Below are 18,666 nucleotides of genomic sequence, written 5' to 3'. Positions count from 1 at the left end.
AGGAGTTTACATTCTAAAATTTGACATGGGGAACATGGTATCTTGATCCCATTAGCTGGCAGTAGCTGCAGAAGCAAAATGATGGTGTACTTGCACAACTATTGTGGCATCCTGAACCCCGCACAGCCATTTGATGATTTTTAAAGATATCCTGCAAGGACAGAAACTGATGCAGTAAACAATTTTATGTTTAGCGTTTTCATTAAAAAATGCAACCAAAATGCTCAGAGGGTTGTAGCAATTCCCCTAGAAGGAAAGAACAACATTTGGACTTTTTAGTCAGGAAAAGAAGGCAAGTAAGAGGGGAAATGAAGAAATTTATAAAATTATGTATGGTGTGAAGAAAGAGAAGGGTTTTTGTTTTGTTTTTCACCTCTCATAATAACATTAGAATCTGGAGTCCTGCAATGAAGCTGAATGGACCCATGAAATGATGCTATTTCTTCACAGTCACAGCTCATTGCACAACTTCTGTAATTCACAGCGACGAGTTATGGTGATAGCCACCAGCTTAAATGGCTGTTAAAGAGGACTGGACAAATTTATGGCAAATAAGGCTGCTAGACATCATAGATGCTATTTTCAGGACCAGAAGCCTCATGACTTTAAATACCAATTGCTGGGGAGCCTAAGTGGAAGCAGGCTATAGCACTCATGTTCTGCTTTGAGGTTTCCCATAGACATCTGGTTTGCTACAATGGGAACAGAAGGCTGGACTGGACAGGTCTTTGGTCCGATCCAGCAACACTCTTAAGTGCTTCTTTCTGGATCCTGCGGGAGAAAAATCTATGACCCCCTCCCCTGTTTTCAGGTTTTGAGAGAGAAAATTCAGTTTTGATTTGTGAATTGTAGAAGACCATATGTACTCTGAAACAATGGAGAAATCTGAAGCAATGCCAAAACCTTATTAAACTAAGTGGTTAAACTTTTCTGAATGGCTTTTAGAACCACCACTCTCTGAGCAGGTTTTCGTTAACAAAAGAAATATATGTGTTTCACATATCTTCTAGTTTGGTCTTTAATGACAATCTTGCTGTAAGAGGGTTTTACAAGGTGCATACTTACTTTTAATTATTTAAAGCAGTTTTTTTAATAAAAATTTTTTCACATACATCCATTTCAAGGTTGGTACTTCTCTTTTCTTTCTTTTTGAAGGTTCTGTTAAACTCTCTGATCATCACATTTATTCTCTTTGTTATGTTCAAGGGTCACCAATACCAGTGGGCATTGATGTGCAAGTGGAGAGTATTGACAGCATTTCAGAAGTTGACATGGTAAGCTTTTCATTATTTCTCTACAGAAGTTTGACAAAAATGACTAGAAATCAGATGTCAAAAGACACAGATTTTAGAAAGCAAACTCTGCTCTTCAAATATTGATGTACCCTTGCTCACTTTGCTTGCCAATCCAGCCCCAAGCGATACCCCACTGGAGTTTGCTCTTCCCATCCCATGCAACTACTAAAACTCCTCACCTTCCCAACCTTATTTTTGAAGCTCTTTCTCTCTTCTGTTCTGCAGCCCCACTTTGCACCCCCTTTTCTGCCTTAACCCCTCTTTTGTGCAACCCTCCTTTGCACACAGTCTATCCCCTTACCAATTACTTCTCCTTCTCTCAAGTTTTCTTGCCCACTGTCACCAGAGCCCTAAAACTGTTGCACAAATGCATACACATCTACCTTCCTCCCTACCTCCCATATTCCCCATCATTCCTCCAAATGCTACCTCCCACTCAGTTCCACATGCCTCTGCCCCAATTCCTCCCTTCTCTTCCCACCCCCCTCACCATCAGAGAACTAAAACTGTCCCACACACAGAGACCTTCCTCCCACATTACATTAACTATAGACATGAGTCCCCTCCTTTTTCTTGCTTTCCCATCCTCCTTCCCCTGTTCCTGCCTTTAGAATCTTGGGAAATAGCCCATGAAAGCAGTGTTATGGCAGACTACATACAATGTGGTTTATTGTTTATATATTCCTCTTTATTTTCTTTATATAAAGGACTTCACCATGACTTTATACCTCAGACATTACTGGAAAGATGAGAGGCTGTCATTTCCTAGTACCAGAAACAGAAGCATGACTTTTGATGGAAGACTAATAAAAAAGATCTGGGTACCTGATATATTTTTTGTCCACTCCAAAAGATCTTTCATCCATGACACAACTATGGAGAACGTTATGTTACGTGTCTACCCAGATGGAAATGTGCTCTTTAGCTTACGGTAAGCACAATGCTCTCCTTATCTTCCAGTCGCAGGAAACAAACATAAAGGTGAGAAGAATCACTAGCTCAGGGATAGACAGTGTGTTGCCCCCCAGATGTTGCTAGACTATAACTGCCATCTTCCCTATTTGCCATGCTGGCTGGGACGGGTGGGAGCTGCAGTCCAGCAGCATCTGGAGCACATGGGGTTGACTATCTCTGTGGTAGCTCATTGTGATCCTTGCAGAAATTATAGGCATTGAAGGTTTATTCACATGGCACTTAGAGCCCATGGCATAGTTTGGTCATCAGCTGTCTGCTGAGTTTCAGCTTCATGGCCACAGGTTCAGAAACCTGGGTGGCTCAGGTTTTGTTGCACCATTTCTGCTATTCCTGTCTTCTCCCACTTTAGTCCATCCAGTCACAGAGCTCTTCAGCTACCTCTACCCTCTGAGGTAAAGTGGTGACAATCAGGAAGAGCCTTTTTAGTGGTCGCCCCGCCCGCCCCCCCGCCCCCCGTCTATGGAATACCCTCACCAGGAAAGCTTGCCTGGTGCTCACTTTGATGTCATTTCAACAGGAGGGAATTAAAAAATAATAATTTCCCCCATGGTTTCCCCCCCTTTTAAACTGTTGAGAGCCAGATCCACCCCACCAGCTCCTTTTGTTGAAGGGGAATCGGCCATTGGTGCCAAAAGGCTTGCAACAGTTGGGGAAATTGTGCTCCTCCATGAATTTTCATAATTTTTCACTTGATATATATTACTTCTCTAGATACTAAAATGATTAGGCCAAAATATTGAGCCAAAAATAAAAACATAAGACCCCCAACTGGAATCCCTCATTCATTGACCTTAAGGCTCTCATACATAATGAAAATGTTGATATGAACAGTAAAGCCTATCCCTTTGTTTTGCTTTATTGCTTTTCTGACAGAATAACAGTTTCTGCCATGTGCTTCATGGACTTCAGTAGGTTCCCACTTGACACTCAAAACTGCTCTCTAGAACTGGAAAGCTGTAAGTCTGGCTCAGCTATGGTATTGTATGTTCTACATGTGTGTGTTTTTAAATAGGAATTATTAGAAGTACCTTACCTATACTGTATTTTAAAGGCATATGGCATCTCAAGGACTTGGGGGGTGGTCTTCAAATATTCTTCTTGGGAACTAGATTAGTAAAAAGCAATGAATATTTATAAAAGGAGACAGAACACTCCCCCTCCATAAGCAAAGAGGGAACTATATTGGAAACCTCTGTCATTTCATATGTTTGGTTTCGCTTAGGTATAATTTTGTATACCTTATTTGCTATGTAGTAAATGGCTGTGGTCTGTCTGAGGACTGTGGTAGCATAGAAGAGGAAGGTGATGAATGGCGATTTTAATGAAACACAAAGCTTTCTAGAGGACAAAGTCAGAATCTGTCATGCCATAGCATCCCTCTCTCCCAGGACATCTTTTTCCTGATCATCAGAGGCGGCACACCAGGCCATGTTAAAGCATGAGCAAGCCTTACCCTATTACTCCACCAAGTTAAGAAATATCTTAAAAAAAAAATAACTTAAGAATTTTTTTTTAAAGATATTTATTAAAGTTTCAGATAAAAAGAGACACATCAATAAAAAAAAAGAATTTAAAAGTAAAAAGAAAAATACACAATACAAAATACAAAAAAAAAACCACAATTAAAAACAATTCCATCTTTTCATCACTACTTTTGAATTTACTTATTTTCTGGACCTCCTCATACCTCCCTCTTTTGTATTCCAATTCAGTTTGTTTGTCCAGCAATTCCTTTCCCTCCTTTTTAATCCCAATCCTTAATCTCAATATAATATAACATTAAATTTTTATCTATTAATAGCCAATTTTCCATTCTTTTAACCTTTTTAATCCTGATCCTTAATCTTGATCTGTATATAACTTTAAAGCCTGTACAGCTAGAAACCACTTAATTTCGATCCATCATCACTCTAACATTCTTTAATTTTGCAATGTTTCTGTAGGTAATCTTTAAATTTCTTCCAATCTTCTTCCACCGACTCTTCTCCCTGGTCACGGATTCTGCCAGTCATTTCCGCCAATTCCATATAGTCCATCAGTTTCATCTGCCATTCCTCCAGTGTGGGTAGCTCTTGTGTCTTCCAATACTTTGCAATGAGTATTCTTGCTGCTGTTGTTGCATACATAAAGAAAGTTCTATCCTTTTTTAACACCGATTGGCCGACTATGCCCAGGAGAAAGGCCTCTGGTTTCTTCAAGAAGGTATATTTGAATACCTTTTTTAATTCATTATATATCATCTCCCAGAAAGCCTTAATCTTTGGGCACGTCCACCAAAGGTGAAAAAATGTACCTTCAATTTCCTTACATTTCCAACATTTATTATCAGGCAAATGGTAAATTTTTGCAAGCTTGACTGGGGTTATGTACCACCTGTATATCATTTTCATAATATTCTCTCTTAGGGCATTACATGCCGTAAATTTCATACCTGTGGTCCATAACTGTTCCCAGTCAGTGAACATAATGTTGTGTCCAACGTCTTGTGCCCATTTAATCATAGCAGATTTCACCGTTTCATCCTGAGTGTTCCATTTCAGCAGCAAGTTATACATTCTTGACAAGTTCTTAGTTTTGGGTTCTAACAGTTCAGTTTCTAACTTTGATTTTTCCACCTGGAAGCCAATTTTCTTGTCCAATTTAAATGCCTCCATTATCTGAAAATAATGAAGCCAGTCTCGCACTTTGTTTTTTAATTTTTCAAAACTCTGCAATTTCAGTCTATCTCCATCTTGTTCCAAAATTTCCCAATATTTCGGCCATTTGACCTCCATATTGAGCTTTTTCAAGGCTTTCGCTTCCATTGGTGACAGCCACCTTGGAGTTTTGTTTTCCAGTAAATCCTTGTATCTTATCCAAACATTAAACAGTGCTTTCCTGACAATGTGATTTTTAAATGCTTTATGTGCTTTGACCTTATCATACCACAGATATGCATGCCATCCAAATACATTGTTAAAACCTTCTAGGTCCAAAATGTCAGTGTTTTCAAGAAGCAGCCATTCTTTCAACCAGCAAAAAGCTGCTGATTCATAATAAAGTTTGAGGTCTGGCAGGGCAAATCCACCTCTTTCCTTTGCATCCGTTAGTATTTTAAATTTTATTCTGGGCTTCTTGCCCTGCCAGACAAATCTAGAAATATCTTTCTGCCACCTCTTGAAACAATCCATTTTGTCCACAATTTGCAAAGTTTGAAACAAAAACAACATTCTAGGCAATACATTCATCTTTATCACAGCAATACGGCCCAGCAGTGAAAGCCTCAAATTTGACCAAATTTCTAAATCTTTTTTCACTTCAGCCCAACATTTTTCATAGTTATCTTTAAATAAATTCCCATTTTTTGCTGTCATGTTAATCCCCAGGTATTTAACTTTCTTAACCACTGTTAAACCTGTCACATTCTGAAACCTCTCTCTCTCCATTGGTGTTAGATTTTTCTCTAAAACCTTAGTTTTTAACTTGTTCAATTTAAATCCTGCAACTTGACCAAATTCTTGAATCAGTTCTAAAACCCTTTTAGTACTAGATTCTGGCTCCTGTAACGTCAGTACTAAATCATCTGCAAATGCTCTCAATTTGTACTGTTTAGCTCCGACCAAGTTTCTTAAGTTAAAGAGAACCATCCTGTGACAGTGACAGGTTCAAGGGAGGGTGACAAGGATAGTAAAGGGTCAGGAAACCATGTCTTATGAGGAGCAGTTGAAAGAGCTCAATAGGCATAGCTGGGAGAAGATAAGATTAACAGGAGTTTGATAGCAACAGGCAAGTTTATCTGCCATACAGAAGATGGAGCAGACTTGTTCTCTGTTGCTGCAGAGAGAGGAACTAGAACCAATGGGTGGAAATTGCAGGGATGCAGATTTCAGGTAAACATTAGGGGAAACTTCCTAATAGTAAGAGCTGTTCAGTGGTGAAACAGATTGCCTTGGGATGCAGTGGGCTTACTGTAGACCAGGGGTCAGCAAACTTTTTCAGCAGGGGGCTGGTCCACTGTCCATCAGACCTTGTGGGGGGCCGGACTATATATTTTTTTGGGGGGTGAACGAATTCCTATGCCCCATAAATAACCACACATTATACTCATGTAAAAACACGAGGCAGGCCCCACAAATAACCCAGAGATGCATTTTAAATAAAAGCACACATTGGGCTGGATCTGGCCCCCGGGCCTTTGTTTGCCTCCCCATGCTGTAGATCATTGAAAATCAAATTGGTTATAATCCCCTCCCCTCGCTTACCTTGCCCACTGTTATGGGCTTCATATGAAAGGAATGAATCAAGCAGCCAAGCTGTCTTCCTGTTCAGAGTCTGGTGTTTTCAAATGCTATCTAGGTAATATAATGCGAGTTAAGGTGTAAATCAAGAGGAAAAAGAGTCACAGGCCAGTGATAGTCTGTTAAGTTTATTTATTTATTTTCCCACAGATGCCTACAATGAAGAAGATTTGATGCTGTATTGGAAGCACGGCAATGAATCTCTTAGCACAGATGAGCACATTTCCCTTTCCCAGTTCTTCATTGAAGAATTCAGTGCTTCTAGTGGGCTAGCATTCTACAGCAGTACAGGTATAGTGCCTGACAGACAGTAATAGATTTTCTTGTTCTATCTAAATTCCTTTTGATCTTAGCAAAGAATAGTCAGTGGAATAGCAGTCAGTGGAATGGTTGTTACGAAGGAAACCAGTTCAAAAGATTCTTTTCCACATCCACAGTGCATGTATCTATATTTTGATTTTCCTATTAATTTTTCTATGTGACACATGCATTTATTTATTTATTTTGGTATATCTAAAAGACCTAGAGCCATTTCACGATTCATACTGAATTTCGATTGTTTCATCTACCCCCACTGTGCATGGTCTGTATAGAAAATTAGAAGAGAACTAAAAGGAACTGAAAATAATTGAAATTTTAATGCCTCTGTATCACAATAAATTACATAGGGGAAAGGAGCATTAAGAAGTATGTTAGTCTGAAATTAATTGCCTCACAAATTTTAGAACTTTATATACAAAGGCTAGAATTGAAAGTGTTATTATGTTCATGCTTCAGGTCAATGAACAGCAGAACCCCATTGCATATTGCAAACTGATTGTGGAATTACCCCATTTCAAATGGGATTTGCAGTGCAGTTGGAAGAGAGGGCACTTATGTTTGAAAAACACAAGTCTAACAAAACAATCCTATGCATGTTTGCTTAAAAAGAAGTCCCACTATATTCAGTGGAGCTTGCTCCCAGGGACCTGTGAGTAAAATTGTAGGCCAAATCTTTTTTGGGCATACAGAACCAATTGCATATTTCTTTGTATCCAGGCCATTCTAATTTTGTTTTTATGCTGCAGTGAATAGGTAGGTTTTTAATTCTCCCCGTGCTAACCTGGTGTAATCATAATATACATATTATTCTGGATATATTACTTTCCTATATTCAGGGAGGGTGGGATGTTCCTGTTCATCATATGCGCTCTTCTGTAAGCAACAACTTTCCGAAACTTAGGATGAAGAAAGACAACATTTCTATTGGGTTGAAGAAGGGCCAAGGCTAGAGCTTTATTCTCAATGCAAATATCATTGTGTAGAGGGCCCTATTCAGACCAGGTCCTCAGTAAGGGAGTGGAGGGCTAAAGCTCTCTACCCCTCACAGCAGGTTCGTGATCCAGATCAACTCCCTGCACCTGCAATTTATTTTTTAAAAGGAATTCATGCAATTACTTATTGTAGGAATGGTGTCACATCTGGCTTGACTCTAAAACATACACTTTTTAGTGTTAAATTTCTATATGAAGATATGCTAGAGCACAAGCCTGTCTGAATGTCATGCTTTATAACCTGGTAGTCTATAAGCTTTACACAAGTTCAGGATCAGTGTATACCCTAGCTCATTGTTCACACAGCCAATTAACTCATAGGGATTAAGAAAGTGAAGAACCACGATCCAACTTCTACTTAGTTTAAAAATCCTTGACTACCTGCCAGTAAATTGTGGTTGATCAATATAAAATATTTTATACACAGAACAATTTCCTCAAACTTTTAGATACAACTAATTTAATTGTACAGTACTTTTGCTGTATTGGCTGCAGTAATAGAGGAACAGCTTTGACTTAATATTGATAGTGTAACTCCCCCCCCCCCCTCGAAAAGTTCAAAATAGAAGTAACAATGCTTGTGATCTGAATGATTAAAAGTAGAAAAGATAGTGATTTAGGCTGCAATCCTATACCTACGGTACTTATTGGAAGTCAGACCCACTGAACTCCAAGAGGCATACTTCTGAACAGACATGTACAGAACTGCACTATATTGGCCATTAAAGTTAGCCAATATGATTGCATATTTTAAAATCTCACTTAACTTTTCCAAGTTGGAAATATGTGGGAGACTTATACCTTTAGAGCACAATCCAAACTCCCGATCTACTGGGCGAAGGTTTGGCTGGGACTTGAGAGCTCTCTCTGCCCAGCCCAGAACAGTCCAGAATCAAGCATCACTCTGCTGGCATGGAGCTCCCTGTTCCACTCACCAAAAACACAGTCAGTGGAAATACTGCAACAGGCTTCCTGTGGCTGGTAGCCCATAGAAAGTTGGACAGGGAGGGACTGAGCCAACCTATGGTCTGTTGGATCCTGAGCCAGCTCCACTGCAATCATTTGACAGCACAGAGCTTAATTCAGATATAATTGCTATGCCAGCTGCAGGTTGGTGGCACCTGGAGCCAACTTTTGCCTGCCTCTGCTTTCCACCCCAGCTAGCATGAGCAGTGGGGCTGCAGATACAGATTCAGATTGCTCTGCCAAGTAGGATTATTAGAGTAGAATTTCTACTACAATATAATGCAATGTGATTTTAATTATAAAAGCAGGCTTTTATTTTTGAAGCTATGTTTTTCTTCCTTTAACAGCATGTGTGCTGTTCCTGCAGAATTATGCAATGATTCACTAGATGGCACTGTCTCCTGTGCGGTGCTGTTGATTCAGTAGTTGGATGCTTCGTTTAACAGCAAAAAAGTGAAGCCAATGAAGAAACAAGAACAAATATAACCTGAGAATTTATTATTATGAAATATCCCTGAAGCATTTTCATAATGGTAGTACTAATCATGCAAGACATGATTAATCAAATTCCTGGTGGATTAACTGCAATTCTGTTGTTAGCCTGTACTTGTATAGCATTTTTTAAATTCCCATCAATTAGTGGTGTTTTTGATCTTCCAAAGCCATTACTTTAACAAAGGAACTGGTTATAGATTCTACCCCACATACACAGGATCACAGGTTTCGAAAGGACCCACCTATAACACTATTTAAATAGGTAAAGGAGGTGGTAAATGTATGCATATTAATAAGTCACAGTTCAGTGGAGGGAGAACACAATGTGGATGTTAAGGAATATATTTACATATTTCAACAGGCTGGTACAACAGACTCTTCATAAACTTTGCCCTGAGGAGACATATTTTCTTTTTTGTACTACAATCCTATTTCCCATCTATGCTGATGGTGATGCTGTCATGGGTCTCATTTTGGATCGACCGAAGAGCTGTTCCTGCAAGGGTATCACTTGGTAAGCTCTCATATGAATATATTTAGAGTATGGTGGAAAACACGTTGTAGCAATTGGCTTGTGTTGGCTTTATAGGTAGTTCACAGAAGTATATAATCATCATCTTATTCTTCCTACATTCTCTAACACTTATTTCATTTCTGGTAGAAGGAATTTAAGTGTGCTTTGCCTAGTTTTGCTATACCCAAAGTTGTTCATTAATCAGAAAGAGCTGTGAGATGCAGCAGTGTGAGAGGAAAGGTAGGCGGGGAACTGTCTGGAGAGTTAATTAACTCAACTCAGCATTTCTTGTGAAATCATCTGTCCTGGAGGGAGATTTCACTTTTGCTTTGCGTGAAAGAAATGGCTGACCTGGGCAATAAACCCAGACTTACTAGCTTAGTCATACGTGACAGAGTGGTAGAAAATGTTTTTTACTATGTACTTTGTACTACGTACAAGTTGCAGGCATTTTCTATGTATGTGAGGTGGTACAATGTACCGATGTTTGTGCTCACATGCATCTCAGTACATACTGTCAAGTGCCAGCAACTAGGAACCTCACGGTGGTGAGCTGAGTCTGTGTGAGCTCTAAATCTGAAGCCTTGGTGGCAGAAGGGAAGAGCAACGTGCAGCATCAGCCCTGATGGCAGCCGAAACAGAAAGCCTCTCAATTGGCCAAATCTGGTATACCGTACTTTTCCGTCTATAAGATGCCCCCATGTATAAGATGACCCCTATTTTGGGGGACTATAATTTAAGAAAATGGGGGGAGATGGCTATATTACCAGAGTTGTTAAGCTTTTTTGGGGGGATTGCTTTTGGGAAGGATTGCGCAGTTTTTGGGGGGGAAATGCAGAAAATAACTAGCCCCAAAGACAAGAGCTCAGAATTGCTCGCGTCACAGAATCTGACAAGCGTCTGCCTGTTTGCAAACACAAGCCGGAAACTGAACACCCAATTGCCGCAACGGCAGCCAATCCAAGGCAGCCCTTGATGCAGCCAAAAATCACACACCAAAACGCCACTTACAAGCTGCAGCTCGCGGCTGCAACCAATTACTTGGTCCCCTAATGTACTGCCTTTGTATTAGATGAGCCCAGTTTTTAAACACTATTTTGGAGTAAAAAACCCTTGTCTAATACACGGAAAAGTACGGTAAAGACTACATGTCTGGAAGCGAACAACTTTCTACTACAGCGGTACCTCGGGTTATAGATGCTTCAGGTTACAGACTCCGCTAACCCAGAAATAGTACCTCAGGTTAAGAACTTTGCTTCAGGATGAGAACAGGAATCGTGCGGCGGCGAAGTGGCAGCGGGAGGCCCCATTAGCTAAAGTGGTACCTCAGGTTAAGAATAGTTTCAGGTTAAGAATGGACCTCCAGAACGAATTAAGTTCTTAACCCAAGGTACCACTGTATCTGAAACTGTGGGTGGTTAACTGAGAGTCAGTTCATTCATCTGGGCAACATGGTTTCAGATGCTTACAAAACCTTACGTTATGAGGCAAACTAGTCACTACATTAAATGTGTGATCATATCTGCATATCATTAATTATTTTAAAAAGCAGCTGGTGGGAGAGGGACATGAACCTAGACTGTGAAGTGGGGGGTTAACCATCTCTTCCTGTACTATTCCTCCACAAAAGTAATCACCCTGGAGCTACCATCTGCCCTGGAAGGGAAGTTGCTCATATAGCATCTTCCCTTGTGGGTCAAAAAGCTTAGAGGGATTGTCATTGAGAAAAATGATGCAGGGGAAGGGTTAACCCCCACAGGTACATCATTTGGTGGACATCTCCCTAGAACATATGAAATTCAGCAGTCCTTTTAATTTTTTAAAAGAAAAATATAATATGAAAGGATACATTTTATGAACCTAACAAATAATATATGTTTTCTACTTAAATTATTCATCACTGCATAGGAACCATGCTACTTAACCCCTTTCTCCCCTGCCGCCCCTTCAAGGATCAATGTGGCTAATGTTGAAAAGCATGTTCTTTAATGGGTATTAATACCCTGTTATGAGAACCACTGTTTCACCATATCTTCACCTAGAATCAGGCCATATTTAATTGCTAGAGATTTAAAAGGGAATGGTTGATTTCTCATTACTCATTCTAACTAACGGAACAGTATTCCAAGACACTGAATTTGTGGTGTCTTGCTTCTTACTTAAGGGATACCCTTGAGGGCCATAGGTTAAAAAAAACCCCAAACATACAGAGTTTGTTAAAATATCCATTAAAGAACTATGCTTTTAAAGTAGAAAAATAACTTCTTTAAAATTAATATTTTATTATTATAAAACAAAAGCATAACAAATATAGTTAGGAGATACACAGGAAAGAATAAATGTGGAAAACTAACAGTAATTATATTAAATAGTATAGAAATAGTATATTAAATAGTAAAGAAAATCCATGTTGAGTTTTATCAGGTAGCAGTAAGATTCCTTCAAAGAGTAGGGATATTTTGTTCTAAAAGGTGACAAGAAGACTTACAAGAAAATGTAAGCCAGAATAGTCTTGACATCATATTTGCCTGGGATTTGCAGCTTGGCTGAAAACCTGGCCCTTCGACACTGGAAATATGAGGCTTCCTTGACTCTGCATGTTGTTCCTCTGAGAAAAATGGAGCTTGGAAACATCTTTCAAGGAGAAGAATAGGTGCAACTCTAATGTTTTCTGTAAAAGAGCACTTAAAGGCTGGGGAAAGACATTGTCCTCACTAACCTTGTGTTGCCACTGAGCCTTGTACGTGGGTTGAAATCTGGTACCACCACCACGAATCCTGGGGACTCAATTCAATTATTTGTCATGTGATATTTATATATGTCATGTGCTGATAGAGGAAGGAAGTTAGGGGGCACCAACCATTTGTACACACATTATTACTGTGCATATTTTTGCAAAATGCAAGACCTTATTGATGCTGTCCCTTCATCTTTTCTGTCTCTCCTGGCAGGTATAACTACTGTGCTGACAATGTCAACCATAATCACAGGAGTAAGTGCCTCAATGCCTCAGGTGTCTTATATCAAAGCCGTGGATGTATACTTATGGATCAGCTTTCTCTTTGTCTTCCTGTCTGTCATTGAATATGCAGCTGTAAATTATCTCACAACAGTGGAAGAAAGAAAACAGCTGAAAAAGAGAGGAAAGGTATATACTTGCTTGTGTTCTAGTCACAGAAAACACTATTGTTTGTGATGTCTGTGCTGTGATTTGTGTTTCACAGTCCTTAGGCATTTGGGAAGCCTGTTAAAATGGTGTCTGTTCTTGCATTGTGTTCTAGAACTCCATTATTTCACCAAGCCTTAACCAAGGATTGCCTGCTTCTCAAATTCCAGTATTACCGTTAAACTCTTTTCTTTGTTAACTTCTGTAGTCTAACCTTCAGCCAGATGGTGCTAAGGTCGGCTAACAACAAAAGTAAAAGAAAATATTATAATAAATATATTTATAAATGTATAAATATTTCTAAATAAAATAAAATTAAAATACTTAGAAAAATATATAAAACCAAGGCAGGAAGAACATCATTACAGTCAATAAAAACCACAAGTTAAAAATATCAGTACAGCTTCTGGACCTATTTAAATAAAAATGTAATTGACGCTGACGGAAGATCATTAGAGGTCTCCCTTCGCAAAGAATTCCAGAGGCTAAGAGCAGTTACCAAGAAGACTACCTCTTTCCCACCAAATGTCCCTCAGATGTAAGCAGATAAACAGAAGGGCCTCTCCCGAGAAACTTAGAATCTTGACAGCCTCGTATTGGAGAATAGAGTCTTTCAGGTAATCTGGTCTCAAGTTGTGTTGGACAGTGTAGATCATAGCTAGAACTTTCAGTTACGCTTGAAAAAGGACTGGGCCAGTGAAACTGTTGTAAGTCCAGTGGCAGCATTCTGAAGCAGTTCACAGTTCAACTGTGTCCAGTTCTGGGCACCACAGTTCAAGAAGGACACTGACAAAGTGGAACGTGTCCAGAGGAGGGCAACCAAAATGGTCAAAGGCCTGGAAACGATGCCTTATGAGGAACGGCTAAGGGAGCTGGGCATGTTTAGCCTGGAGAAGAGGAGGTTAAGGGGTGATATGATAGCCATGTTCAAATATATAAAAGGATGTCACATAGAGGAGGGAGAAAGGTTGTTTTCTGCTGCTCCAGAGAAGCGGACACGGAGCAATGGATCCAAACTACAAGAAAGAAGATTCCACCTAAACATTAGGAAGAACTTCCTGACAGTAAGAGCTGTTCGACAGTGGAATTTGCTGCCAAGGAGTGTGGTGGAGTCTCCTTCTTTGGAGGTCTTTAAGCAGAGGCTTGACAACCATATGTCAGGAGTGCTCTGATGGTGTTTCCTGCTTGGCAGGGGGTTGGACTCGATGGCCCTTGTGGTCTCTTCCAACTCTATGATTCTATGATTCTATTCTATGATTCTATGAAGTTTCCACTCTTCAAAGGCAGCTGCATGTAGAGCATGTTACAATATTCCAAACAAGATGTAACTAAGGCATCTGTTACCATGTGTGCACTTGGTGGCAAAAATAAGGGCATCCAGTTCAGGGCTACAGCCAGGATTTACACTGCAAATCTAAGTATCAAAGAGGAGTGCAACCCACTCCAAGGTAGACGAAACCCCGTTTCCTAATCTGCCTTTCAACACCAAAGGCTAATAGCTAAGGGATCACATAACTATCTCCGACAGCACTTTCTGAACCTGTCAGTCCAAGAAGATTCAGAATCACCATAAAAACTGTGCCTCAAGTCCCATCCCATCCAAGAAGGGACTGAACCACTGTAAAACTGCCTCTGAATCCTGTCCCATCACAGCAGTCCAACATGAAAGCTGCAGATAAGTCTAGCTGAACCAACTAATTTGTGTGGACAAAAAGAAAAACTGAGATTATTTTGTGGTGGGGGAAGACTTCTACATATCATGGACTGTATACAGTTAAGTCAGACTTGGAGTAGACTCAATGAGTTTAACTCACTGATTTCAAGGAGTCTACTCTGAATACATTTAAATACCACCCTGTTCTTTTCTTTTTAACTGTTACAAGTTAGGCTGACAAGATAGATCATGTTTATTTATTTAATTTATTTATTAATTTCTATACTACTTTATATTTTTAATAAAAATCTCAAAGCGGTTTAAAGCATATTAAATCAATAAATCAATAAAACATTAGCCGGGCAATGTTCCTCCGGCCTCATGAGAAGCCTCCTCCAGTAGGGCTGGTGAGTCTGGCCAGGTAGAAAGGGCCTTGCAGGGAGCGGCCTTCACGCCTCACAGCCGGGCGATGTCACTCTGGCCAGCTTCTTCAGTAGGGCTGGTGAGTGTGGGCCTCGCCCCCTAGGCCAGGTGGAAAGGGCCTTGTGGGGAGTGGCCTTCACGCCTCACAGCCGGGCGATGTCACTCTGGCCAGCTTCTTCAGTAGGGCTGGTGAGTGTGGGCCTCGCCCCCTAGGCCAGGTGGAAAGGGCCTTGTGGGGAGTGGCCTTCACGCCTCACAACAAATATGAATGTGATATATATCACTGGTAAATAACTTTTGTTTTCACAAATCTTCTGTAGTGTTTATTGAAAAAGGTAACTATGGATCCTAGTTTGTTGTCATAAGAGACACATAGTTCCTGTATCTGTAATTTTAATACAAAACTTAATGTTAGAATGTCAATTGATTTTAAAAAAATACTCTTCCACTTTTCTGTCCTACATGAACAACATTCATATTGTTAGACAACAAAGCCCTCATTGGTGTCACTTGTGGAAACATCCTTGTTGCTGTTAAAACTATTTCCTGTAAGCGGGATTAAAAAGAAGAAGCACTTGTTCTTCAGTCATTTTATTTAACCAGTAATTGTCCCTTTTTTCCTAGGCTGCTGGATTGTATAATATTGATGCAGTGCAAGCAATGGCCTTTGATGGCTGCTATCACGACACAGACACCACCGACATTGACCTGACCACCTTTTCAGTCCCTTCTGAAGAAAGTTCAACACGAGGGCAAGCACCCAGCACCCCCACTCTCGATGCAGCTCGCATCAAGAGGAAGAGATCCTTGAAAGGGAATGTGGGCAGGATTATTTTGCAGAACAATCATGCCATTGACACATACTCCAGGGTTATATTTCCTACTGTATATATTGTATTCAACTTTTTTTACTGGGGTTTGTATATATGAATGATTATAACTGATATATTTTTCATATGAGCACACCAGAAATGCATAGTAAAATACACATGCCATGATCTGTGTAAGCAGAGATGCTTTAGAGTTTGAACAAGAGATTCTGGTACCCAAATAACAGGTTTTTCTCCCTGCTTGCAAAATCTATTATCTAAAATGGAAGTCCCAATGGCTCTGAGTTTGTTATGCATTCTGGGCTATTATTCCTAAATGATGATAGGTGGTTTTAAGCTAGTTTGTATGACAGCAGTGTAAAATACCTATTTCTGCTGTGTGATGCACAGGATTGGTAGTTATGCAGCTTCCCACAACGCAGCCATCTAGCTTACAGAACTATTTTAAAGCTGCCAAGAGTGGCTAGACCTACACCATACAACACCTAAATCTTCCCTCCTCTGCCAACGTTGCCCACCACTCCCACCTGTGATCCAGACTAGTGTTAAACACTCAGCACTAGGATCTTTCTCCGAATAATTTCACTCTTCACATTGCTTCTTGCTGACTTAAAAAAAATATAAAGCTCTGTAGCCTTCATTCTTGGTTGATTGAAGCTGACTAGGAGCTGACTTAGGAAGTTGACTAGGAGCAAAATTAGACCTGGTGCTGGAGAACCTAACCATAGACTGCCTGAGTTATAATAGCAGCTGGTATTCTATCCAGCCATTGGAAGGTGCACGTTGTGGAATAACCACAGATAATCAGTTTTAATTGAAGGCTCACAACAGGAAACTATGGTAGAAATCTCTGAAATAGTAACTAGTATAAATGCTATCCTGCTCAATTTAATTAAGGCCAAGTAATTTCAGTCACTGCCATATCTGTAAAAAATATGGTGGCAGCCAGCAGTAGCTTTACAGTCCAATCCAATGCATGTTTACTCAAAAATTAGCTCCAGTTCTTTCATTGGGACATTATTCCATATAGGTATACATAGGACTGCACTCAAAACTACACATTGCATGTATTATCTTCTGGACCAAAGCAATCTAGGGAGACTGCAAGTTTAAGTGAAAAATGGCAGGCATAGTTATATAGGGGCTATTTAACCCTTCTTCCTCTGATTATTTTTCCATTCCAATTATCCCAAGTGTTTTTTTCAAAGGGTGGGGGCACATCCAGGAAATTATACATGAATATGTGTCCTGTCGTGTTTGATTAGTTAACTGAGGAACTCTCCTATTATGTTACAAACTGGATCAATTTCCTCAAAGAACAAATACTGGCCCTTAAAAAGGTCATAAGGAGGCTGCAAGCACCTGTCGCTAAGTAGGGAGAAATTTTATAAAACGTGAACCCCAGATGTAAAGTGGAAGATTCTGTGGTTTTTTACATTTAAGTTCTTGTGAACCTCTTATCTCCTTGACATCTCTTTGAAAACCATGCTGGAAATTCTTCTCTTTCTTGCTTCTGAGCCAAGTCAAAGATCCCATATAAGGTATTAATCATATAATATATATCAGAATAGAACTGCTATTAAGTTTAACCAAATCAATTGCAACTTTCCTATTCTTTGGGCTCATCCATCCATACCTTTGCTCCGTGCTTTCTAGGTCCAGGTCCAGGCTTTCCATGGAAACCCAATTGACATTTGCTCCGATTCAGCAGTAAAACGCAGGCCTTGCTGGGTAAAGCAAAAGAAACACACCATACACACACAAACACAGACCTGGAAAGTTGAGAGCTGTGCCTAGAAACATGGCATAATGTTGTAGGCTAACAATAAAATGAAGTGTGGATGAACGCTTTGTTGCAATCACTGTATCACACCCACAGGAGCACTCCCATTCATTGTAATGGAACTACTCTAGGGAAAATGGTTTGTAGTTTTGCACTTCTGATTAATGTTTTATAATTTTGCAATTCAATGTGCAGTATGGAAATATCCGTTAATAAAAATATAAAAATATATGCAAGTAGTGGTTTATAATAAATATTTTGTTTTAAAAAAGAAGGCATTCTCTGGTGTGTGCATTTTTCCTGATGGTAGGAGGAACTGCTCTCCCTGTTTAGAAAAGGGTGCTTGCCTAGAATCTCACAAGTTGTGTATTTATTTTTTACACTTCCAGCAACTACCCTTATAGTGAGAACATTAACCATTTATCAGACACCAGTCTCAGCTGTGCCTCATTCCCAGAAACTGGGGTGGCATGCAGGATTACTTTCCATGGGCGTAGGCGGGGGGGGGGGCAGCTGCTCCCCTAGATCAAGTAAGGTAAAGGTAAAGGGACCCCTAATCCTTAGGTCCAGTCATGACCGACTCTGGGGTTGTGGCGCTCATCTCACTTTATTGGCCAAGGGAACCGGCTTCCGGGTCATGTGGCCAGCATGACTAAGCTGCTTCTGGGAAATTAGAGCAGCGCACGGAAACGCCGCTTACCTTCCCGCTGGAGCGGTATCTATTTATCTACTTGCACTGGTGTGCTTTCGAACTGCTAGGTTGGCAGGAGCAGGGACCGAGCAATGGGAGCTCACCCCGTCGCGGGGATTCAAATCGCCAACCTTCTGATCGGCAAGTCCTACGCTCTGTGGTTTAACCCACAGCGCCAATTAAAACAATAGAAATACTTTACTGACCAATCACTGCTTCCCCCAAAAGTCCTGGCTACGCCTCCGTCTTTCTTTTGCGAAACTCAAAACTGTCTCCTTGTTATG

The 18,666-nt window shown here is 40.2% G+C and overlaps 1 protein-coding gene across 6 annotated transcripts in view; it reads left to right on the top strand.

Annotated features, from left to right (window-relative positions):
- The window catches only part of GABRR3 (gamma-aminobutyric acid type A receptor subunit rho3), a 34,769-nt gene extending 16,623 nt beyond the window's left edge, over positions 1-18,146 (top strand). For all 6 annotated transcript variants that reach the window (XM_081001521.1, XM_081001520.1, XM_081001522.1 and 3 more), the window contains 7 exons: positions 1,207-1,274; positions 2,003-2,226; positions 3,144-3,226; positions 6,698-6,838; positions 9,683-9,835; positions 12,787-12,983; positions 15,703-18,146. In XM_081001521.1, coding sequence (XP_080857647.1) covers positions 1,207-1,274; positions 2,003-2,226; positions 3,144-3,226; positions 6,698-6,838; positions 9,683-9,835; positions 12,787-12,983; positions 15,703-16,008 — 1,172 coding nt within the window. In that variant the 3' untranslated portion in view covers positions 16,009-18,146. The remainder of the gene's footprint in view (positions 1-1,206; positions 1,275-2,002; positions 2,227-3,143; positions 3,227-6,697; positions 6,839-9,682; positions 9,836-12,786; positions 12,984-15,702) is intronic.
- The last annotated feature ends 520 nt before the right edge of the window (positions 18,147-18,666 follow it).

Source organism: Podarcis pityusensis (genome assembly GCF_964106645.2).
Source record: "Podarcis pityusensis genome assembly, chromosome: 4".
Classification (NCBI taxonomy): Eukaryota; Metazoa; Chordata; class Lepidosauria; order Squamata; family Lacertidae; genus Podarcis; species Podarcis pityusensis.
The sequence above is the reverse complement of the archived record's forward strand: the minus strand, read 5'-3'. Positions and strand labels throughout refer to the sequence as shown.